The sequence below is a fragment of the Otolemur garnettii genome, unplaced genomic scaffold (assembly GCF_000181295.1).
Source record: "Otolemur garnettii isolate 467f Iridium unplaced genomic scaffold, OtoGar3 scaffold00091, whole genome shotgun sequence".
Lineage (NCBI taxonomy): Eukaryota > Metazoa > Chordata > Mammalia > Primates > Galagidae > Otolemur > Otolemur garnettii.
Window position 1 is genome coordinate 2,012,206 of NW_003852486.1, and position 25,240 is coordinate 2,037,445.

Below are 25,240 nucleotides of genomic sequence, written 5' to 3' on the forward strand. Positions count from 1 at the left end.
TTAGACTTTAAAGGAGTGAAAATTAAAACCATTATGAAATATCACTTTAAAATAAAAAATGGTGGCATCACCAAATGCTGGCAAAGATTCAGAGAAACTGTATTTTTCATCCACTGTTGATAACAATGTAAAACAGTCCATTCTCACTTAGGAAAATTTGGCAGGCTAAAAAGAAAACTTAAACATGTGTTACTACAGGGGCAGCAATTGAACTTGCAGGAATCGATGCCAGCTAACTACAACTTATGTTCTCACAAACTCCTGTACGTGAATGTTTACTGCAGCTTTGTTTGTAATAACCCAAAACTACAAACCACCAAGATCTCCTCTTCAAAGAAGGAATGGTTAAAGAAACTGTGGTATTATACCTTGAAATACTATTTAGCAGTGAAAAGGGATGAACTGTTGGTACAGATACAGCAATCTAAATGAATCAGTAGACGATTATGTGAAGTGAAACAAAGCCAATCACTGAAGAGCCATAGTGTATTATTCCATTTATATATATTGAAATATGAAATATATATAGTTATATATGTTTCATATCATGAAATATATATATAGTATGTGTATGTTTTATATATTTGAAAAATATATATATATATACTGTTTAGTGAGAATAGATTAGTGATTGCCAATAAGAAAGGGGTACAGTGGGAGAGAAGTAAATGTGACTTTAAAAAAGCCACAGGATGGATCTGCATGGTGATGGTAATTTTCCACACCTTCACTGTAACAATGTCGATATGCTGGCTGTGACAGCCTACTATGGCTTTGCAAGATGATCCCACTGAGGGAAGTTAGGTAAAGGACACATGAAATATTTTTGTATTATTTTATACAATTGCATATGAATCTACATTCATCTAAAAATAAAGTTGGAATCAATATGATCTGAATTTAATTTGTCTTTGCCAAATACTAGGTGTATGATTCTGTAAAAAATTACTTACTCTCTCTAAGCCTTTTCCTCCTTCAATGGGACTATCATAATTTACTGTATAAGAGACTGCTAATGGAGAATATTCTCTCAATAATTTTAGTAATAAAGCCCTCTGGAACTTTAGTAAAGGACACAGATGGCCAGTTAGTGCTTTCTTAGTTTCCTTTGTGGCTAGGTTTGACTAAGGGACTCAGTTATTACCAAAGAGAAATAAGTGGAAACTATGAATGAAACTTCTATATTTCATTCCTAAGAACAGTGTCTCTCTGCTTTCCTGATGCTTGATACATAGAGACCCAGAATAGTACCTTGGACCTACCAAAAGAAGCCTCACATTGAATGTAGCCAGACCAACCACCAGCTCGTAGCTTGTATCACCTGTGAAGTCAAACTGCCCTGTGAGTCAATTGTGAGCTTCTCACCACCATGTACTTCTGTGAGAGAGAAATAAAACTTTATCTCATTTAAGCCACTGCATCTTGGAGGTCTTGGTAGTTCTGATTTTAATTACATTATATTGCTGAAATAATTAAAAGAGATTTTTATAATGTTCTTTGCAAGATATCCAGTATACACTATATAGTAATTATTTAATAAATGGCAATTGAATGTTTTTCCCCTAGGAAAAAAGAGTAAAAGTGGTTTCCTCTGTTTTATCTCACTACCTTCTGTTGTTTCCTCAATACACTTACCTTCCTAAAATCATCTAGCCCTTGACTTCCAGAGTAATGTGCCTTGTGATTCCTTTCCTGGCCAACTATTGATCTTTTTGCTTCTTTAGTCTGCCAAAGGCCATTTCTCAAGCATTTCTTGTTTATTTTCATTCCATTTTTTTCCTTGACTCTAGTTAAATCTATCAAATATGACTCAATCATCATTACTGATTTTGACTCCTAAGCTTATAATCTGAGGACAGACCTAAGATTCAGGCTAAAATTTTGAAGTTATCACTGCATCTGTTCTCCTTTTCCTTGAGTTTAGTACATCAGGTCTGTCTCCCATTGTTCCACCTTTTGTGTTTTCTGAGATTTAACCATCTCACTCCCTCATCGCTCTTCAACTTCTCAAAATACTGCTTAATCTATTGCAAAGTACTTATTTGTAAAGCTAATAGCCCATAGCAACAACAAATCCTCGTTATTGCAGAAGGGAGAGAGAAATCACTTTTACTGCAGTGAACTTACCCTTCAATATTGCATCCTAGACTGATGGTTTGGGATCTGCTTAAATACTCCCAGTGACAGCAAGATTAGCACATGCCCTGGGGTGGGGGGAGCCTACTCCATTTGTGACAGCTCAAGAAGAACAAGGTGCAAGCAAACAACCTGTGAGTGAATGGCTGCCAGGAAAGCCAGAATTGCAAGAGGAAGAAACCCCATCATTTTCAGAAACAGACTCAGATCAGAGTCAAAGATCAGAAATCTGCAATCATTCCTCTGCTCATCCTCATTCCAGTTATTTGAGGTCTTCTCTGTATAACCACCAGGCCCAGTTTTATTTATAAAAAGATATAAGAAGTGGTGAGCAGGAAAAGACCCTTCCCTCATGGAGAAGGTACATGTATAGAAGTGAGATAAGGCACTTCCCCTTTACACATGAACACAGATAAGCAGCAAGATGCAAAGGTGACCAGGAGTTGAGAAACACTTTCCCAAAAAAATAATATTAGTCAAAAAAGAGTATCAGAATATATTTAATCATGACTCTCTTACTGTTTTATTTCCCCAACAACATTTTAGTCTTGAGTTATCAATATATCTGTCTGCTCCTTCAACTCCTCTGAAAATAAGGCTTTCAGAAGCAGTACATGGATGGTGCTCAGGCAATGGACTTGAGGACTGCTTTCGACTTTAGTGCAGGCCTCTGTATCTCTAGGCCTTGCTCTTTCATGTTATCACCTACTCCCTAGAATGCACAGCCCCTAAGGTGATTTGGACATAGTCTTGTTGGGGAGAGGGTGGTCACCATGACAATACATCCTAAGAGGCTTCATCCCCAGTGAGGACTTGATAAGGGCAGGCTACTGCTGCCCTGTGTGCTTCAGGGCCCTGCCAGCAAACCTCCCTCCTGTAATGCCGCAAATGACTCAGAGACCAGCATGAAGGATCAGCCTTACTGAAGAGTGCCTGGGGCAGACCATGCCTTCCCAGAAGCAGCAGGTACCCATCTGAAGGTACCTGAAAATATCTGAAGACTGGATATATGAGTGAATGTGAGGTCAGGCAAGGAAAGAACTAGGTGAGCGTCTATGAGCATGAGAAACTTTGTCCAAATTCACCTTAGGTGCCCACAAGTCTTTCACCTATTCCCCATGATTTTCAGACCCCTAATAATCCTGAAAACCTCTTAAATTTCTCCAGATACACAACAGGCTATTTGGATCTTATAGCCTTACATTTATGATTGTGAAGGTGGTACCTAAGAAGCATGTTTAAAAGGTTTACAAGTGTAAGAGACATTTTTAAGTAGCAGTGTGGTAAAACACTAGAGATCTGTAAAGAAGTTAGATAGAGCAGGACATTCTGTATAGGAGGACTCAGAAAGCAGAAGCAATGGTAAGGGAGGCAGGAGGCAATCACAGAGAAGCCAAACAAACAAAACCTTTATTTTTATGAAAATGAGTCCATCTGGCTATCCCAAGACAATCTTCTTACTTCCATGCAGAATATATAGGATAGAGGTTAAGTTTGCAGTCATACCCCCATAGTCAGATTACCTGAGTTTATCTCAGCTCCACAGATGAGCAATCTCAAGAAAGCTATCACTCATCTTTCTATGTGGCTTATAAATAGAGTTAATTGTGCTTACACACATTGGGCTGTTTGTTGTAAGGATTAATGGTAGCACATGAAAAGCACTAGGCACCTTGCATATAGCAATCTGTTTTATTATCACATTTCTCTATATGTTCTGTGGATACAGACTAAGCCAGTAACTATGATAACTCCAGAGATTCCTCAGTCATTAATTCACCAAATTCTTTGCTAGATGCATTGATAGTCTCCAATTTGTGATGATCAAATGAAGAATTGAAGGAAAACAAGGCAATACAAAATAAACTTCGTTTCCTCTGAAGGTGGGATTCATGTATGCCTATGTACAGAGCTCCTCCCAATGTGTCTCTAGACAAAAACTTCTGTTGCTTCCAGGGAGGATCACTGGAGCCAGGCAATGCACTGCTTAGGCTTTATTTAAGCAACATTCAGAAGGTGGTGGGTAGACAGGAGTCCAGGCCATGTTGTTAGTATAAATAGCTCATTTTTTAATGATCCAAGTAATGTCTATATGGTTTCAGACCCACGGACATACATATGCAATCACTAGTGTGTTTTAAAACAAGAAATTATTTCATATTGTGGGCTCATAATCCTCTAATAATTTTCTCTTTGATGGTCACTTGGTCCAATGAAGTAGGAATGATAGATCACATCACCTGTAGCAGCAGCATTATTTGATAGATATAAAAATAGTTTCAGCTTTCCACCATTGAAACAGAAAAGGAGCATTAAATTCCTGAGCCCCTAATTATTACCTTATTTATTACTTAATTAATTTGATAAATATTTATTGGTAACATATCACGTTCAAAGTATTTAACTAGGATAGAGAAATTAGTGAGAGTTTCTGCTAGTGAGGAAGAAAACTCCAGGTAAATGCATAATTACCCCCATAGACACATTAGTAGGGTCATAATCACAACTGCAGATGTGCAAGAACTTTTGGACAAAGTCCTCACAGAGCATTGGTGGGCATTTGCCTTATTGTACTTACTCAGGTGCAAAGACCAGAGGTAGAAAGCAGATGAACTCCGATGTGACTGGAAGGTTAAATAAGAATCACAGGTAACAGGTGCAAAGGGGAGGGTAAGTGTAAGAGAGAGTTCTCAAGGGCATGTGAAAGATGAATTGCACAACACCACAGATATTAATATCATTTTGTCCTGAGAAGAGCTACAGGTAAAGAGCTGCTCTTGGTTCTGAGGAGAAATGAGACAGAAGAAAATCCTCAAGACCCTCCTCATTCATTATTATTTGAAACCTAAGCTGCCAAATGAGAGGGTGTGTTTAGAGACATGACCACTGTGTGAATTTTAAATTTTCAAGCTCGTCCGTCTGTTGGCCCTGATGGAAGAATGCTATCCTGATATAAAAACCTCCTAATACTAATAGATGAGGAAGGTGGCCCCCAAACTTGTGATGGACAAAGAACTTAGCCCAGAACGTATAGTGAACGAGACAAATAAAACTCAGAGCTGGGGGAGGGATCTGAATACTGTGATTCAGAAGTAGTCTATCAAAAGGACTTCTTCACAACGGGAGGGCAGAGTTGGAGCAGGATGTATCAAAAAGGAAGAGACAATATCCAGCAGATATTAAGGACCAAACTTGCCTGAGCTGGAGACAAAACTCCTTGGCAATAGTTGGCCAGTCTGGATAGGAAACAGGATTCGGCTTTGGACAACTGAGCTGGAAACCCATGAAGGTGATGATGCAATGTTAGTAAGTGTTCCTGAGGCACGGGCACGATTTGGGGTTGTGGGAACCTCTCCATACAAAGGGCTCAACATACAGGCCTGGCTTTGATCAATAAATGATTTAAGCCACAGGTGGCTGTAGAGCAAGACAGGCTTCAAACATGCTTGTGAGCTGTGTGTTTCCAAGGTTGCCTTCTTCCCCCGCCTCATTTCCCAACAACTTATATCCCTGTCCCTCAGGAGTGACCCTGGCCAATTTCAGAGCCAAATTTCATGCAGTGCTGTAACTAGGGAAGAACCCTACTTTGTATTTAGTGCACTGATCTATATTTTCAAAATATGCATCTGAGTGAAGTAAATTATTGACAAATCAGGATCACACAAATCAAGACTGAAACTCATTCCATTTATATTTATCAGGTACCTACTATGTTCTAGGTCCTTCTCTGTTTACTGGGTATAGAGGGATGAAGACAAGTCTCTTTTCAGACTTTCTGTCATTGCTCAGTCTGAACTCAGCACCAGAATTCCCTCACCATGGTTCTTGGGAGTTTCCAGCCATCTTTTGAGTTTCCTGTCCTCTGTCATTACCCACCTTCAAGTCATGTTGGGCTTCCTTCCAATCCTGTTTCCAGCCCTACCACCCACACCTCCTCTCCAGACTCTCTCAGAAAAGTGTGACATCTGACACAGCAAGTCACTGTTTCCAAATTGGAGTTCATGAATACTTGAGGGTACAAAAAAAAAATGTTCCAAGGTCCAGGCAAGAATAGTTCCAAAGATCAGATTCCTATTTATTTATTTAGAGACAGAGCCTCACTCTGTCATCCTGGCACCAGGGTGTCATGGCACCATAGCTCACAGCAACCTCAAACTCTTGGGCATGAACAAGCCTCTTGCCTCAGCCTCCCAAGTAGCTAGGAATATTTGCACCTGCCACAATGCCTGGCAATTTTTTTCTATTTTTAGTAGAGATGAGGTCTTGTTCTTGCTCAGGCTGGTCTTGAACTCCCAAGCTTGAGCAATCCACCCTTCTCGGCCTCCCGGAGAGCTAGAATTACATGTATGAACCACCTTGCCTGGCCTAAGCTCTTCTTAAAATTTATCTCTCTGAGACATTATTTCTTTTCCTTTCTCACTTATCTTTTCAAAAAGATTTTTCCCTCTTTACAAGGGAAAGGGTAACAGAATAATGCTGAGTGGAAGTGTCCCTGAGGCCAAGTTGCTGCTGACACCAGTGTTGAGAGAGTGAGTGACTAATAGCTGGACAGTGAATCCTTTAGCACTTCAGAGGTTTCCAACCTGTTTCTCTAAACACAGTTTAAGTGGGAGCTAATCAAATGGTCAGCTAACAGCTCTATAAAGATAATCTTGATGATATAATACTGTGTTCAAACTTTTTTGCACATAACTAATAAAAAGTGCAAATAATTTAATGCTAGACCTATAATGAAACAGCTGTCATTCCTGGAGCTACAGTCCATCAACGTGGCTTCTGTGTGACCTAGCTTCTGCAGTGTTTCTGTCTCTAAAATTAAAAGCAGGAATAGGATTGAGACTATAATCTTTGTCATTGTGGTAATTAGTCTACACAGATGTGCACAAGCATTGGGAAAAAAAGGACAGTCCACATGTTTATAAGATAGTTTTCTAATTTTTAAGATTTTGTTCAATACTTTTTTCAAATATTTTTATTTATTTGTAGTGCTTTGATTACATGCATGTTAATTATACAATATCTAAAGAAAATCTTTTAAAGCTTTTATAGTCTCAAGAGTAAACAAAAACACATAGATATAGAAGAAATTAATTTAAAACTTGCAATTATAAAAATATATTACAACAGCATACATTGTAACTTTGATAAGATAAATGATGCACAATTTTCATTTCTTAAAGACATTCATTTATGTAATGTTTGAGCTAGTAGTAGTGGGTATAATTATCACAACACTGACATTTGGACTCCATTGAATGTATTAAGAAATAATGCAGGCTCGGCACCTGTGGCTCAAGCAGCTAAGGCGCCGGCCACATACACCTGAGCTGGCGGGTTCTAATCCAGCCTGGGCCCACAAAATGACAATGATGGCTGCAACCAAAAAATAGCTGGGCATTGTGGCAGGCACCTGTAGTCCCAGCTACTTGGGAGGCAGAGAAAGGACAATCGATGGAGCCCAGGAGTTGGAGGGTGCTGTGAGCTGTGATGCCACAGCACTCTGCCTGGGGGACAGCTTGAGGCTCTGTCTCAAAAGAAAAAAAAAAAGAAATAATGCAATAGTTTTATTTAAAAGGTCAGTACTCACACTGCAGTGAAAATTAGAGTACCTAAAACTATTGTTGGTGTGCAAGCTGGTAAATTGTCTTTTAAATTTCTTGTTTTAAAAATGTGAAGGTAAGTATTTACATCTCACCACAAATGGAAAATGCTTGGTGACGTCTAACCTATAACACGTAACTTAAGTTGGATTTGTGACTTTACCAGAAGGCCTCCAGAGATGCCAGGCCTCTGCCAACATTGGTAGGATGATGTAAAGACAGAGCAGACCAACGGGAAAGATGACTGCCCTTTCATTTTGCCACCTCGCCAGCTGCATCAGCTTCCTGTGGCTGCTGAAACAAATTACCACAAATGTGGTGGTTTAAAACAGTGGAGATTTATTGTCGCATAGCCCTGGGGGGTCAGAGGTCTGAAATCAGTACGCTTAGCAGAATTCAAGGTGTTGGCGCAGCCTCACTCCCTCTGGAGCATCTAAGGAGAATCCCTTCCTTGCTTCTTTTCACTTGTGGTAGCTGCCAGCATTTCGTCTTGTGACCACATCACATCAGTCTTCAAGGCTGACATCTTCAAATCTCTCTCTGCTCCATTTTCACCCCGCTCTCTCCTCTGCATGTATCGTCAGTTTTCCCCCTGCTTCTGTCTCAGAGGGACCCCTCTGACTACATTTAAGGCCCACCTGTATAATCTAGGATAATCCTCCCCATCTCAAAATCTAAATTTAATCACATCCACAACATCTTTGTCATATGATGTAACATTCACATGTGCCAGGGATTAGTATATGCACAACTTGGGAGAGGGGCATTTTGCATTCTACGGTATCAGTCCTGGAAATGAGACAGTTAAACTCGAGCACAACACACGGCCGTGCATCTTCAGAGGTTGTAATTTTTGAATGTACTCAAAAATACTTGTCAAGGGGATGGGAAATCACTACTTTCTGGAGCAGAGATTCCTCCTCTTCTCCATCCTGAATTGCCTCTCTAGTTGGAAATGAACCCTTTTCAAACCAACCTTCCTCCTTCTATGCTACTTCACATTGTAACTCAATCTCCTTGAGTGACTAATTCCTCGCAGTCCAATTTCCCTTGAGAGATTAGTCCTCATACTCCAGCTTGCTGTCATTCCTTATTTTACTCACTTGTTTGGCAAACATTGAGTCAAGGTACTATGGGACTTGAGAGATTTTAACAAAATGAGAGAAAATCATGTCCTGGATAAGAAAACAAGAATCTGAACACCAAGGTGGTTCTGAAATCACTCAGTGTTTATCAAATACCCACTGTAGCTAAGGTTGATTACATTATTGAATACAATACTCAAGTCTGAGAACTTTTCATGTGAGGTGAGAGATGAAACCACAAAGTGAAGAGAAAAGATGATGCCATAATAATTAACAACACGCAGCCGTACACCTTCAGAGGTTGTAATCTGTGAAGGAATGTTAGTGGTTTGGTCCTCTGGTCTTTCAACCTCTTGTTCTTCTTGTGCTTTTTTTTCCCAGGCACTTAAGAGGACAGTGACTATGAGAAATCTGAGCACAGGCCACGTGGAGGAGTTTGTGCTGGTGGGCTTCCCTACCTCTCCTCTCCTCCAGCTGCTTCTCTTTGTCTTCTTCTTTGCAATTTATCTGCTGACGTTGTTGGAGAATGCACTCATCGTCTTCACCATCTGGCTCGCTCCAAGCCTTCACCGCCCCATGTACTTCTTCCTTGGCCATCTCTCCTTCCTGGAGCTATGGTACATCAATGTCACCATCCCTCGGCTCTTGGGAGCCTTTCTTACCCAGGATGGCAGAATCTCCTTCCTAGGATGCATGACCCAACTCTACTTCTTCATTGCCTTAGCCTGCACTGAATGTGTGCTCTTAGCAGTTATGGCCTATGACCGCTACCTGGCCATCTGTGAGCCCCTCCGTTACCCAAGTCTCATGCCTCCCAGTCTGGCCACTCGCCTTGCTGCTGCCTGTTGGGGTGGTGGCTTCTTCAGCTCCATGATGAAGCTTCTTTTCATTTCCCGACTGTCCTACTGTGGACCCAACATCATCAACCACTTTTTCTGTGATATCTCCCCACTGCTTAACCTTACCTGCTCTGACAAGGAGCAAGCAGAGATGGTAGACTTCCTCTTGGCCTTGGTGATGATTCTCCTCCCTCTATTGGCTGTGGTTTCATCATATGCTGCCATAATTGCAGCCATTCTAAGGATCCCCACTGCCCAGGGACGCCGCAAAGCCTTCTCCACTTGTGCTTCTCACCTGGCAGTGGTTATCATCTACTACTCCTCCACTCTCTTCACCTATGCACGTCCCCGGGCCATGTACACCTTCAACCACAACAAGATCATCTCTGTGCTCTACACCGTCATCGTACCATTCCTCAATCCTGCCATCTACTGCCTAAGGAACAAGGAGGTAAAGGATGCCTTCAGGAAGACAGTGCTGGGCAGATGCTGGGATCCTAGGGATGGTCCACACTGATGTACCACAGACCCTGGCAGGAAGGAAAACAACAGAGTCTTCCTCCTCAAGAAATCACAGAATGAGTCTAAAGGGAACAAAAATATCAATTAGTCTATAAATAATTTAGTTTCTCTAAATACAGTTTGGGGGCCTCCTTACTTAAATGTTAAGTTTATGAATTGTTAATTTTTTACAGGGGTTTTCAAACTAAGGTTAGGCTAGCTACCCAAGAATCATGTGTGGATTTGCTAAAATGAAGACTCCCCGCAAAACCTGACTGTATTTGGCATATAACCATGCTATGAATCATCTTCAAAACTTCTTTTTTCTTTCAATTTCATCTGGCTTTCATTTATCTTAATTTTAAGGTTTTGTTGTTGTTGTTCATGTTGTTTTTCATTAAATCACTGTGTACATTAATGCAGTCATGGGGTACAATGTGCTGGGTTTATATACAATTGAAATATTTTCATCAAACTGGTTAACATAGCCTTCATGGCATTTTCTTAGTTATTGTGTTAAGACATTTATATTCTACATTTAGTAAATTTCACATGTACCCTTGCAAGATGCACCGTAGGTGTGGTCTCACCAATTATCCTCCTTCCACCCATCCTACCCCCTTTTCCCCTTTCCTCATATTCTTGGACTATAATTGGGTTATAGCTTTCATATGAAAGCTATAAATTAGTTTCATAGTAGGACTGAGTATATTGGATATGTTTTTAAATTTTTTTTTCTTTCTTCCTTTAGCGATTCTCTTGCCCTTTGCCTCCCAAGTATCTGGGATTACAGGCACCCACCACAATGTCTGGCTCATTATTATTATTATTATTATTTTGGTAGAGACAGTGTCTCACTCTGGCTCACCCTGGCTCATGCTGGTGTTCTGCCAGTTTTGAACTCAACTGAGCTCAGGCGATCTACCCACCTTCCCACCTTGGCCCCCACAGTGCTGGGACAACAGGCATGAGACACCATGCCCGGCCTTCAAAACTTCTTAAGAACTCCTGCTTTACACACAGTTTGATATCCACTACTCTAGACCTAGCTTATTATTTTATAAGTGAGAAAATATGATATGAGAAAGGAAAAGGGACTGACTGATGAGAGGTCAAGACAAAGCAATCCAGGCTTTAATGGATCTGTCTCAAAGATCTAGATTCTTAAATCTCACTTCCACGAGAAACTGAAAAAGTGTACATTATACCCCAAGAAATAAATTTTATATCCCCTAATAAAAATGTCCAGTGGATATGGACATACTCCATATCCACTGGAAGTCAAAGCAGAGAGATGTGGTGTTGATATGCCGCCATATATGTACCAATCAATACAGATAAATATCCTCTTCATTTCCCTTCTTTGAATTTTGTGGGAATATGAAGTTGGTGGACCTAATAGAAGTTGACTAGGTAGTAGGTAAAATGTGCTCGAAAACTTTTACAAAGATCTTCTCCCTCCCTAATACAAGCTTCTGCTCCAGCTAATTGGAGTCGGGATTATACCAGTTGTAAATGTTTTACATTTTGCCCCTGGACAAAGGACCACAAGAACAGAAAAATCCTTAATAAGAAATAAGATTAGAGAGTCAGAGACAGGTTGCAGGTATCCTAGACATTCTGTCCAGTTCCCTGAATTTCTGGAAAATTATTTGATTTGTCACATTCTGAGTCAAGATCATTTACCCAAATTTCTGTACATTGAACTCACTGATTATTTACATGAGATGTGTAAAACAATGAAATACAATATATACTTGAACAAATTCCAATGAACACAGATGGCTGGTTGGTGGACACTTGCCTATTCTCAGTCAGTCTGTATTGGGCATTGGGGTGACGGTTGTCTTATCAATGAAAACTACTTTATCAATAATCATTTTAGGTTTTCCAAAATTAAAATAAAATAAAAATATCTGATACTTGAAACAGTTTGTTTTATTTTCATCAAATTTCTAAATAGCCTTAGAAACATCTCTGGGTGTGGTTCAATTTCTATTACATTCCCTTTAATTTTCTGGGGGTATGGAAGGCATGGAGTTTATGGTTTAGAGTTCAGACACTAGAACTAACAAATTTCAGTTTGATGTTGGCTTTGTTACTGACAAGTTATGTGATCACATAAGAAATTTCTCTGCTCTTAGTTTTTCCTTTTATAATACAAAAAAAAAACTTCTCTCATATACTTGTGAATATTAAATGAATAATGCATATGTGAGGAAAGGATTAATAAAATATTTTCTCTTTCTTTGGAGCTGAATTTTATCTTGGGTTAACTTTCTAGCTCTGGTCCGTAGGAAACCTGATAAATGTTACTAGGAAACATTGTTTATCATATGAATTACTCATGATTGGTAAATATTCTCTGGACAGGGAGAGGATATGAATGTATTATAAATAGCCAATGGAAAATCATAGCTTCAGGCTCCTTTTATAACTTGGCATGTCTTTTGCAGAGAATTCTGGAAGATACAGATGCCCATGACACTGTTATAAGAGATATTGGTTCTTATGGAGCCTCAGGATTCCAAGTCGAGGTTTATCCTGCACCCCTTTATAAGAACGTCATGTCCTCATACCTGAGACACGACTTTAAATGAAAGAGTGTAGCCCTCAGCTGCCTTCAGTACTCCTTCTCCATCAGAGAAACTCCTATGTCTTTCTGGAATATTGTGTTTATAATCCTGTTTCCCTAAATTGATGGGATAATAGGTGTGGCTTTTGCCAGTTTGGGAATTTGATTGTTCGGTGGACCTTCTGGCATATAATACAGCTCAGAAGAAACATTCAATACATGGCAAGTCCCCTCGTTATTGTTATTTTTCACCAGCAATTTTAATATATGCTTTCTAATGGACGAGCCTATTCTATTCACCACACATCAAACCCACTCTCACTGAAACTGAGATTAAAGAACTGGCTTTCTCTAAGACTTAGTATGTGTAAAGCAAAGCCCCAAGCATCTTTACAACCATGTGAAGAAGGCAGCAAGTGGATTAGAAAGTTTAGCGTTCTTGGGTAGCTGAAAAATGCCAGTTGATATATATGCTATTTGTAGAGCTCTGGTCATGTTGCATTTTTCCCCCATTGGCAAATCTCAGAGCTCTCAATTTATTCTTCTAGTGTGAGATTCCCCCAGTGCTCTCATTGGTGTTGATAGGTTGCTGACTACTTCTTTTGGAGATTTCTCTAAATATTTTACTCAACTCCATCAGTGGGGCTTTTTAAATAAAATAAGCTTTGCAAATGGCTCTGATGTGCAACTCATTGTCAGTTAAGAAAAGAAATGGGCATTTTTAGCTGCCTAGCCAATAGTGACCTCATTTGTCTTTGCTAGAATAACCTGATTTTTTTCAAAGCTAAAACCCAGGTAATAAATCTACGTCTTTCTCATATATTTGATATCTCAGCTTCTCTCGGCACTAAGACTGGCTATGGAGCTCATTTTTCTCCAATAAAATATGAGTTAGGGCCTGCTGGGGAAGCTGTCTTCTAAGAGAAGGGCGATGTGCTGGCTCTGGTGTGAGCACTGCTGCTTCCCCTTTCCTGGGCTTGGATCTGAGCCCGCAGACCCAGCAGCCATCCAGGAGGTAATAAATGTGGGGAGGAAAGGTCGACGCCCTGAGGGACAAGGCACAGAAATATATGAAAATCATGGGTTTGATTTAGTGTGGTTGAAAAATTGAACCAGCACCATCTACTACCTACATCCATGTTTTTCACTAAATGATAAGATAAACTCCCATTTTTAGAACTGTAAATTTTGTTTTCTCTAATTGTTTGACTAATATATGCATGCTTGATATTAGGCATTGGTCTACTTTTTTACTTGCATTTTTTCAGAATTTTTGAAATTGTTTTTAATTTTTTTTTTTTTTTTTTGAGACACAGTCTCACTCTGCTGCCCTGGGGTAGAGTGTAGTGGCATCATCATAGCTCATAGCAATCTCAAACTCCTGGGCTCAAGCCACCCTCCTGCCTCAGCCTTCTGTGTAGATGCCCCCCACAGCGCCTGGCTAGTTTTTCTACTTTTAGTAGAGACAGGGTCTTGCTCTTGCTCCACCTGGTCTCGAACTCCTGAGTTCAAGCAATCTACCCTCCCTAGCCTCCCAGAGTGCTAGCTAGGTTTACAGGCATGTGTGGCCATGCCTGACTTTTAATTTTCTTTCACATGAAGTATGTTTTTCCAAGTTTTCAGAGAAAAATCATGATCATGCTTAAATCATAAGTTGTGCCATTCTGTCAGGTTGTGATAGTATTTGTAATTCCCAGAGCTAGTCTAAGAAAGGCCAATTCCTTCCTTCCAGACACTATGCTTGTAACTCCAGTAGCTATTAATAGTATTGAGGCCATTTTATTCATTATTTTATCGCACTTTCCTTTAGTTTTTATTTATTTATTTATTTATTGTTTGGGGTTTGTTTTGTTTTGTTTTTTAGGCTCTGAATGTGCACTCAGCACAGCAAGCTTTCCACAGATGGAGACTCTGGAGAGGAAGTAATGAAGCAGCATGCAGTTGGGTTAATCAAAGGTTTTGGATGAAATTCATCTCTCTCACAATAGTAGTGCTATTCATCCAATTGAATAAAAATATACTTATTAAGTTTAAAAAGAAAACATAAATTATGGGATTTTTATTCATAGGCTACTTTGTAGATGGTATAAGACATGGTTATCTGTCTCAGAATTTTTGTGACTTAGGAAGAGTTCCTCATACTCAGAAGATGTCCAGTAAATATTTCCTGAAAGAATGGTCAGGTTTGCACAGAATGGTAGCACAGAATATCACCAAAGAGCCAGTAATGGGCAGGGAAAGCCCCTGGACCTGAATGGAATGCTGCCTCAGTTTTCTGCAGAAGAAATTTTCTTTTAAATTTTTTTATCAAATTAGAAAATAGTAAGGACTAAATAGTTATTATTTCTAGATATAGAAATAGATATAGACTAGGCTTTTTGCAGTCTTAGGGTTTTATTACACTTCCTTAAGGTAATTCTGATATTTTAATAAAGAGCTCATGTTTCCCAGCTCCATAAAAGTGCAAGCACCCTTCACTGTAGTGTATATCAAATTCTAATGGGTCCTTCCCACTCTCAGCTTTAGCCCAGGATCTGTGGTTCTGAGGCTAATCATCCTGGGGTGGGCAATATTCTAATCCCTGAAGCAAAATATACCCCTAAGGAGATAGTTGTCCAAGGGTCATGCCCCTAGGTTTTCCTACAGTCTTACTACCCTCTACCTTCTCTGAATACCTTTGCGTGCTTCTGAATGTGCACTATTTGCAGATAGTAAGAGTAACTATACACCTGTTATTACTATTTTTGAAAATACAGACCTCATCAGGATGCAGTGTATTTGTTGTTCACTCTACCAAGTTATTGATGCATAAGAGTCATGTCTGTGTACATAATCTACACTCAAAAGCGCAGAATCTGAGTGTGTTTGGAGTTTGGAGATGCAGGTGTACTCATATACTTGGGTTTCCAATTAAGGATGGGAACTTATCATTCTTATATTTTTAATGACTTGGCCTATAGCACTGTCTCTTCCCAGAGGACCTTGTCATTTGTGAGATTGTTCCTTAGAAAGATAACCACACACACACACACACACACACACACACACACTCACATACATACACACATGCACGTACTGTCCCCTCACTTTCCTCTTCCCCAGTGCCTGGTTTGGAAGGGGAAGCAGTGTGCCTCCCAGTACACTTATGGTCTCTCTGTGCCTAAAGGTTCCACTTAGTTTTCCGGGTCTTTCTTCAGGGTCCCCTTGGGATGCCCTTGAGCCCTGAAAGGCCAAATAGGTTCTTGAAGGTTGTGTCTCTTGGGAGGTCTCCATGGGTGGAAGAGAGTTGGCTCGTGTTCCTTTCGTAGCACAGAAGCACAAATAGCTCCATTCTGTGCCTTCCACAAGCTCATTGGAGACACAAACCAGACTTGCTCAGCGACACTCTGGTGAGCATTGCCTTCCTCCTCTTGGCCTACGTGATTTCTCATCCCTCCTCTGTGCAAGCTGGTCACCCTTGACAAGCTAGGAAAAGAGTTACATTGCCGAGAAAATGGTGAGTTCAGAAAACTTCCAAGTGAGCTTTGAATTGCTTATTTTTATAACAGAAAGCAAAGAATAATTGAAAATCAAGTTTATTTAAATTACCAATTCATCAAAACTTTTATTGACGTAAAGATCATTTGTCTTCTTTGAGTCTATAATCAGCAGCACCACAACAGGTTGAAGATGAGGAGGGAACTTGGCCCATTTACACATTAATTTCAGCTCCACAACAATTTCTCTGGTATTTATGTCTATGGAGCCATATGAAAAATGTCAGGAATTCAGAGGTATTGTGTAATGTAAATTCTCAGATTGATTTAAGACTCTACTCTGAGAACCCACTGTGGCTGAAATAGGTCCGAGCCTCTGAAATTCCCCAGTGGTCTATTTTCTCGAAGATGCCTCAATTTAATGCATTAATTAGCCCAATTCTGCCTTACAAAGTGCAGAGTCCAGGTATCTGCTGACTGAAGACAGAGGAGAGAATTCCATCCAGCACAGAAAAGGTAATTAATGTATGAGAGCACGTGAACATGTGTACGTGAGCAGTGGTGGGAGGAACGTGGGTATGTGAGCGTGAGTGTATTTTTATGTTAAATAAGAGCATGAGCTGGCAGATGGGGTAGTGGTTACAAAAGTTTTGATCACTTATAACTTTTTTCCTCTTACTTGTTTTCTTCAATTTTTAATTGACATATAGTAATCAAACACATTTGCAAAGTACATAGTGATGTTTGGATACATACATGTATATAATGTGTCGTGATCAGATCAAGGTAATTAACACATCCATCATCTTGAATATTTATCATTTTTTTTGTGTTGGGGACATTCAATATCTCACAGGGGATTTTTTTTGAAACTTTATATTCTTGTTAACTGTATTCATTGTACAGTGCTATAAAACACTAGAATTTCACTTCTATTCATAGTACCATACAGCAAGAATTTAAGAAATCCTATCTGGCATCCTGATTATTCAAAATATGCAACACATCATGTAGTTGTATTTATCCACAATTTGAAATCCTAAAATAAACTGCAAAGATTAATTATGCTCAAAATAAGACCCATAGAAGTTAAGTCACTTTCCTCAAACTAAGTAGATGAAAAAAAATAGTATTTCAAAATGCAGGCCATGCTTTGGGAGTTATAAAGAGTGTATAGGGCCAGGGCTATGAAATGTAGATTTTCCCCATTAAGGTCTTCAAAGCCAACATACAGCAGAGGCTGAGTTGCAGAGAGCTTTGCTAGATGGCAGTGAGGTGTCCTGCCCTACTACACACTGGGGTGTCCTATCCTGCTACCCACTGGGGTGTCCCACCCTGCTGCACACTGGGGTGTACAGCCCTGCTACAGACTGGGGTGTCCTGCCCTCCTGCACACTGAGGTGTCCTCCCTTGCTGCACACTCAGGAGCTACTGTGCATATAACCTTGAGGCACCATTGGTCTCAAGAGAAGAGGGAGATGGACTAGAATTACATCCCTTTAAAACTGATTTGAAGAAATAACAATGCATTTGTTCCCCTGTAGAAAGTGCCTTGCCACTGAGGGTCCAAGACAGATATCTCTCCCTTTGGCCAGCCTATACTTTTCTTTTTTAATCTCCTCCCCACAGGAGTTGGTAGAAGACTAGCTTGCTCACAGGAGATTATTCTGTTTCATCTCTCACTACCTGTGCTCCACTTTGGAGACTTCTGGCCTCACTTTGGCCAAACCAGTCTCCACAGAGATTTAGCCAGGACTCCTGAATGTGGATGCATTGGATTCCAGAAAAGAAAGCTTTGCATCTCTCAATAAGAGGTTTCTTTTTATTAAAAAGAATGGCTATTTTTGTATATATTGAGTTTTCAGTTCCTGGAGAGAATCAGGGAAACTTTAGGTAAATACTTGAGTCTGTGTATTAGAGATTCACAAGCTTCATAGAAAGCTAGTTCAAATGACTTCTCAGGCTCCTTGCAACTTTTAGATCCTGTGTTTCTAGAGCTGAATGTTCCCTTTCTACTTCTTTAGCTGTGTGCATGTGTACACATATGCAATTAATAAAAGGGAATATTAATTGTGACAGCTAATAAAATATACTTGTTGAGAAAATCATGATTATAAAACTCATGTTCCCTTTTACAGTTCTGTTCAAATAAAACTGACTTTTTTGAGATCATGTATCCTTCTTTATGTTTATGTTAATTGGGCCATAGAAGGAATTAAACTGAAAGAAGTGTGTAAGACAATCAAGGGTTAAAGCTTGCCAGGAACTAAAATGTGATCATTAATTATTTGCTACTCTGTCATATATAGTTGTTTAACTCTGGAAAGAAATCACTTAAATCATTCTGGGATTTCCTTATCAGAGAAAAAATAAGTTTGAATGAAAATGCCACTCATTTTAAACTGCTACTATTCCATGAGCTAAGTCCACAGTATATGACTGAAAGTTGACTACAAGGACCAGCAAGATGGTTTAAAGGTCTACCAGGAAAGCTGTTTGAGATCCAGAGCACTGGGACCTTCACCGGGCTTCTTCACCCCTTGCATGTTTTTTCCTCATATAAGAAAGAAATGTGGATTTAATTCCAACTCAATCATTAAGCGAGTAGTTGTGTGACCTTCAGCTAGGGATTTATTATCTCTGGGTCAAGTAGACACCATGACGTTTGCCCCAGAAAAATATACATTTATTCCTATTTTGAAGATGAGATGATAATATAAGTTTGCTTCCAGATGTTTCAAGTTCTTTCAGATATTTAAAGGAAGGCATCTTCTGGCCATCCAATCAGCATAGCCTCCCCACAATCCAGTGGCTATAAAACTTCCACTGGAAGCAAAGTGTCAACTATGACAGACTTACTCTCTCCCTCATAAGTTTACCAGATGGACTGTCTGAGCAGTCTTGGAAGATATCAGGATGAGAACGAGATGAGATATATGTGTATGTGTATGTGTCTGTGTCTGTGTCTGTGTCTGTGTCTGTGTCTGTGTCTGTGTCTGTGTGTGTATAGAAAGAGAGTGAGCAGTTAATAGGAGAATGTTTTGAGGATCAAATGTGATCACTTTCTACTTCCAATTGTCCTGTTTTAATTCACTACTAAAAATCTTAAAGCTAAGTTCCAGGCTTATGTGATAAATTGTTCCGTTAGATGTTCTTAATATAACATTGTATTCTCTCTTTTCTCCTTTTTTCTTTTTTTTTTCCAGACTTTCATTTTATGCTAATTTATTATGGTGCTGCATCTAGCTTGTCCATTTCTGTTACAAGTAGAGAAGAAATAAATGAATTCATAGTTCTTGAAAAGATATCCCATGCTTTATTTACTAATTCTCAGTCTGAAAATTAAATGAAGTGTTTTTATTTCCAGTTTCAACCCTGAAGCGTCTACTATGAGAATGATAGTATCTATTGCTAAGGTATTGTGACATGTTGCACTATTTCCTTGAGTCATTCTTAGAACTATGTTTTAAGGTTAGGATTCTTGTTCTAGAGGATACTAGGGATGGTTCCCAGAAGAGAGGACCTTAGGGTATAAGGACTTGCCTGTAGTTTTCTGGAATATAAACTACATCTAGGAACTATGCCCAAGGACACAGCTCTGGAGACTGACATCCTATGACTGTGGATGAAGACAGTGTCTCCCAAACAGTAGGACCATCCCTCAGTAGCTAGAAATGCTCATTTCATCTGCCCATTAGAAAAGAGGAGGTGAGAGAAAGCCAGATGGACACAAGCCTGAATAGTCACAAATAGGTTTTAAGTTGGTTTTGGCTCTTGGACACAGAGATTAAAAGAAAGAAAAATGAAGAACTAGGATTCGTGAGGCTTGCCATGTTTGTAAGCTTCACTGTCTCACTGTCTAGTGACTCCTCAGCTGTGACAAGCAAGGCCAAGTTTGTGTTGAATGTGCATATGTATGTGTGTGTGTATAAGGCACTGTATTCCAATGGAGAACAGTTATTTGTTCAATTCACACTATGATAAATTATTTGCCTTTTAAAATTATCCATGTATTTTTTCCTCTCAAAACATGTTAGAAATTAACTATTCTTCCTTTCTTTGGTAAGGGAGAAATGGATGGGAAGGAGCGGTAATTCTCCAGCTTATTCACCCAGTGATCATTTCTTTAAAAAAAAAAAAGTTGTTCTGCATATTTATGCTGCAAAAGTAAGGCTGTCAATAAATGGAGAATAAGAGTGACTTTGTCTCTGGCAAAGAACAGAAAAGAGGAAACAAGCAATAAATAGGACACAGAGAGAGGCTGGAAATGGTAAGGTGTTTAGTGTCAGTAGGTTTTGGAATGATTTTCAGGCCAACCTAGAGAGAGGTCATACATTTTGCTGAATTATTAGACAAAAATACAGAAAGAATTGAAAGGAATCTTGTGGTTATCTAATAATACTCTCAGACAGGCTAAGGGTTCTTTATTCTTAACACCCTTGGAAAATTCCTATGGTTCTCTCCACTTTTCTGGTTGCACCAGTTAATTTTCTGTTGTTTTGAGTGGCTGGGAAGTTGTGCATGTGGGTAAGCAGAGTAGCCTGGAAAGGTAACAGTAAGTAGCCACAGCAACTTAATTTAAACTTTAAAGATCATGTGATGCTCACAAAGTTTGAGCCCACTCTATTATTTCCCACCTTAAGAATAAAGTAACTAATATTCTGAAAGCTTATATAACTTATTCACTTAGCTAGAGAGACACAGGAATGAGATTTTGAATGTAATTTTTTCAAACTCCTAATTAAACATTCTATACTGTGGATTGGCTGGAAGAAAACATCACCCTTCACGTTACCTGTGAAGTTCCATTGTGTTCTCTGAGAAGCTGGTGAATACATATTTGTATCAAAACCTATTTTTGCTATTAATCCTGTGGATATGCTCAACGACTACTTCATTCAAGATTTGCAAACTTGCTAAATAGATAAAGACAGGAGGATTCACTTCATTTTACAGATTAGTGGCATCATGCAACCATGCTACAGTCACACAAATCATGCCTACGGAATGGGTGATGGGGCCTGGTTCCTCCTTTCCCTATACAGTAAATGGGGATATTTTGCCTGTAGTTAGAGGCTGGTCAGGAGGCATTCTGCCTGTGCCAACAGTGATGAGTGTTGGCATAGCACACAGTAGGGCATTAGGAGGTTCTAATTTCACTTCTGTGTGACTTTGGATAAGCTACTCTTTTTGAAAAAAATTGAAAAAATAAAATATAAGCTCCTATATGTTCATCTTTGCTCAAAAGCTTTGGTTTTCCTCATAATTCAAGAGGAAGTAAAGATATAAAGGGCAAGAGCTCCTATCATGATGAATTTGCTGCTCATGGTAAAAGTTTATTGGTATAAATTACCATAGACTAGTGCTTGGAAAGAACTGACTCTGTCTGTATCCACAGCCAGTCCTGGTCGCCAAGGTTCTGGAAGTAGATAATCGCACAGTGACAACACACTTCATTCTTCTGGGATTTCCGACACAACCAGCCCTACAGCTTCTGCTCTTCTCCATTTTCCTGTCAATCTACCTGCTGACGCTGCTGGAGAACCTTCTGATCATCCTCGCCATTCGCAGTGATGGGCACCTGCACAAGCCCATGTACTTCTTCCTGAGCCATCTCTCTTTCCTAGAGATGTGGTATGTCACAGTCATCAGCCCCAAGATGCTAGCAGACTTCCTCAGTTATGACAAGAGCATTTCCTTCAATGGCTGCATGACTCAACTTTACTTCTTCGTCACCTTTGTCTGCACTGAGTACATCCTCCTTGCTGTCATGGCCTTCGACCGCTATGTAGCCATTTGTAACCCTCTACGCTACCCGGTCATCATGACTAACCAGCTCTGCAGTGCACTAGCTGGGGGATGCTGGTTCTGTGGACTCATGACTGCCATGATCAAGATGGTTTTCATTGCACGACTGCGCTACTGTGGCACGCCTCAGATCAATCATTACTTCTGTGACATCTCTCCACTCCTCAATGTCTCCTGTGAGGACTCCTCACAGGCTGAGCTAGTAGACTTCTTTTTAGCCCTCATGGTCATTGCTGTTCCCCTGTGTGTTGTGGTGACATCTTATGCCACCATCCTCACCACCATCTTCAGGATCCCTTCTGCTCAGGGCCGCCGAAAGGCATTCTCCACCTGTGCCTCCCACCTGACAGTTGTAATTCTCTTCTATTCCACAACCCTTTTCACCTATGCCCGTCCCAAGCTCATGTATGCCTACAATTCCAACAAAGTGGTATCTGTTCTCTACACTGTCATCGTTCCTCTCCTCAACCCCATCATTTACTGTCTGAGGAACCGTGAAGTAAAGGCAGCCCTCAAAAAGACCATACTTTGCAAAAGAAGTGGGCCCCTGGAAGATGAGACACTCAACAGTTAAAAAACTTATAGAATTCCTCAGGCTTGGATTGAGAGATGATTACTATGCACTTTCTCTCTAAGTCTTGCCTTGGTTATCCTCATCCTCTCATACTTTAACACTGCTCTCCGTGAGTGTTTGTGTATACATATGTGTATGTATACACAAACATGACTGAAGAACCACATTCCCAAGATGTAGCCTCTACTATTGGTCAAAAGTTTTAAACATTTTACAAAAGTATTTGAAATTAAGAAGAAAGAAAGGGAAGATGGGAGGGAAGGAAGGAGGAAGGGAGGGAAGAAGAGAAAGACAACAGTAGATACTTTCATTATACAACTTACCAAAATATATTCCAGACAGGATAAATAGTTGAATATAAAAAATAAAACCCTATTTTCTCTCTCACGTTAGGAAAGGGCTTTCTCCCTTTCTATTTATCCTGTAGAAGTAAAAGACAAAGACAAAAATAAATTAATGTCTGCCAGGTATGGTTGTGGCACATGCCTATAATCCCAGCTACTCAGGAGGCTGAAGCAGGAGGATCTTTTGAGCAACAAAGAGTGACCTTATCTCTAAAAAAAAAAAAAAAAAAAAAGACTAACTCCTGACTTATTGAAGCTTTTAAAAATAATAGATAAATTACACACAAATTAAAGTAGAAACTAATACCAATCCATATAATAATATGTAATATGTAATATCATTAAATCTTAAAAGCATTTCCAAAAAACTTTAAAAATTAAATTTGCAGTGTAAAAATAGGTTAATAATATAACCATAATTTTAAAAGTTATGGGCTGAATTCTGTCCCCTTTAAAAAGATATGTTGACATTCTCACATCCAGTAACCTTGTTCGGAAGTAAGTTTTACAGTGGTAATCAAGCTAAAACGTGTTCAATAGGGTGTGTTCTTATCCAATATGACTGCTGTCCTTACAGAAGGAAAAATCTGGACACAGGCATGCACAGAGGAAAGACAAAATGCAGACATCCAGGAAAGAAGACAACCATGTGATTGGAGTGATGCTTGAACAAGCCATTTTTCTTATGCCTAAAACTAAGTGTATAATATTCCTTGGTGGTGGAAGGCTGCAAGTGGTACATTTTTATAGCTTTAGACAGTCTGAACAATACATTGTTTTACCTTCATTTTTGAAGATATTTCTCCTGGGTAAATAATTCTAAGTTGATAAGTTTTTTTTCCTTTTTTTCCAGTGATCTAGTATCTTCCAGCTTTCATAGTTTCAGATAAGTTATCTGTTATTCTTATCTCTATTTCTCTGCATGTAATATCCTTTTAAAATTCCACTATTTGTAATTTTAAATATTTAATTGACAAATAAAGATTGTATATATTTGAGATGTAAAATGAGATAATTTGCTATATGTATACATTGTGCGATGATTATCACAATCAAATTAATTAGCATATCCATCTATCTTGGTTAATTTGTGCTACTACAACAAAATACCTGAGCCTGGGTAATTTATAAACAGCAGAAATTTATTTCTCATGGTTCTGGAGACTAGAAAATCCCAGATCAAGGCACCTGAAGGTTCAGTATCTGGGGAAGGCCCAGCCTCTGCTTCCAAAGTCAGCCCTACAACTGTATTTCCACATGACAGAGGTGAAAGGGCAAAAGGGGGAAACAGGTCCCTTCAACTCTTCTCTTTTATAAAGTCACGAGTCTCACTCATTAGGGATCTGCCCTCAAGATTTAATCACCTCCTAAATGCCCCATCTAGTAACGTGTACCACACTGTTCATTAAGTTTCAATATGTGGATTTTGAAGGACAGATTCAGACCATATCATTATCAATACTCTTGATATGCATTAGAGCCCCCCAATTTTTTCTTCTTGTAACTGAAAGTTATGCCATTTGATCAATATCTTTCCATTTTCCCCATGCTCAAGCTCTTGGCAACCACAGTTCTACCCTTTGCTTCTATGTTTGACTGTTTTAGAGTCCAGGTATCAGTGAGATCACACAGTATTTGACATTTTCTATTTTTCCTTTTGATTTCTTCTTGAGTTCTTTGTAGATTCCAGCTATTAGCCATTTATCAGATGTATAGTTTTCAATTTTTCTCTCCCATTCTATAGGTTGTCTATTTGCCCTGTTGATAGTTTCTTTAGCTGTATGGAAAGTTTTTAGTTTGATCAAGTCCCATTTATTTATCTTTGTTGTTTCTGTGATTGTCATTAAGGTCTTTTTTCATAAATTCTTTGCCAAGCCAATATCTACTTAAAACAAATTTTAAATATCTGTCTCACTCTGTCATTGTCATACAATGATGTCTAATATCAGCATTCTGTGAAATCATTTATGCTCCACTGGATAATACCAGTTCCCAAATGAAATTAATCAGAGAGTTTCTTAAAACCAATATCCACCTTCAGTTTTTCTTTAGGACTAAAATTAGGGTTATCCAGAGGTCTCTTATTAGGGTGTACAATTCTTTGCCTTGCTCTCTGCAAATTCTTTCCAAGTCATAAGACAGGAAAGCATTTGTTTCTCTTCTGTCAGGGACAATGATCTTACCTTGTCTCTTGACCAAAGTGATAAAACTTTTATTTCATATATTTTTACAACTTTTCTTTTTTTTTTAAGAAAGGAACAACTGCACTCTATCCGGGTGAACAGAGTGATACTCTGTCTCA

General features: G+C 39.2%; 2 protein-coding genes across 2 annotated transcripts; both read left to right on the plus strand.

Annotated features, from left to right (window-relative positions):
• The first annotated feature begins 9,223 nt into the window (after positions 1-9,223).
• LOC100961449 (olfactory receptor 6P1) lies at positions 9,224-10,177 on the plus strand. The gene has a single exon (XM_003795221.1). The coding sequence runs from the start codon at positions 9,224-9,226 to the stop codon at positions 10,175-10,177; it is 954 nt and encodes a 317-aa protein (XP_003795269.1).
• Positions 10,178-13,667: 3,490 nt separating this feature from the next.
• Positions 13,668-22,594, plus strand: LOC100962591 (olfactory receptor 6Y1). Its single transcript, XM_003795383.1, has 2 exons — positions 13,668-13,751; positions 21,611-22,594. The coding sequence occupies exons 1-2, from the start codon at positions 13,668-13,670 to the stop codon at positions 22,592-22,594; spliced, it is 1,068 nt and encodes a 355-aa protein (XP_003795431.1).
• The last annotated feature ends 2,646 nt before the right edge of the window (positions 22,595-25,240 follow it).

Bases quoted from the DNA above. Each gene is read 5' to 3' on its own strand.
- LOC100961449 (XM_003795221.1), top strand. From the start codon at position 9,224: ATGAGAAATCTGAGCACAGGCCACGTGGAGGAGTTTGTGCTGGTGGGC.
- LOC100962591 (XM_003795383.1), top strand. From the start codon at position 13,668: ATGTGCTGGCTCTGGTGTGAGCACTGCTGCTTCCCCTTTCCTGGGCTT. The intron at 13,752-21,610 runs GTAATAAATGTG...CTGTATCCACAG, and splicing joins ACCCAGCAGCCATCCAGGAG to CCAGTCCTGGTCGCCAAGGT.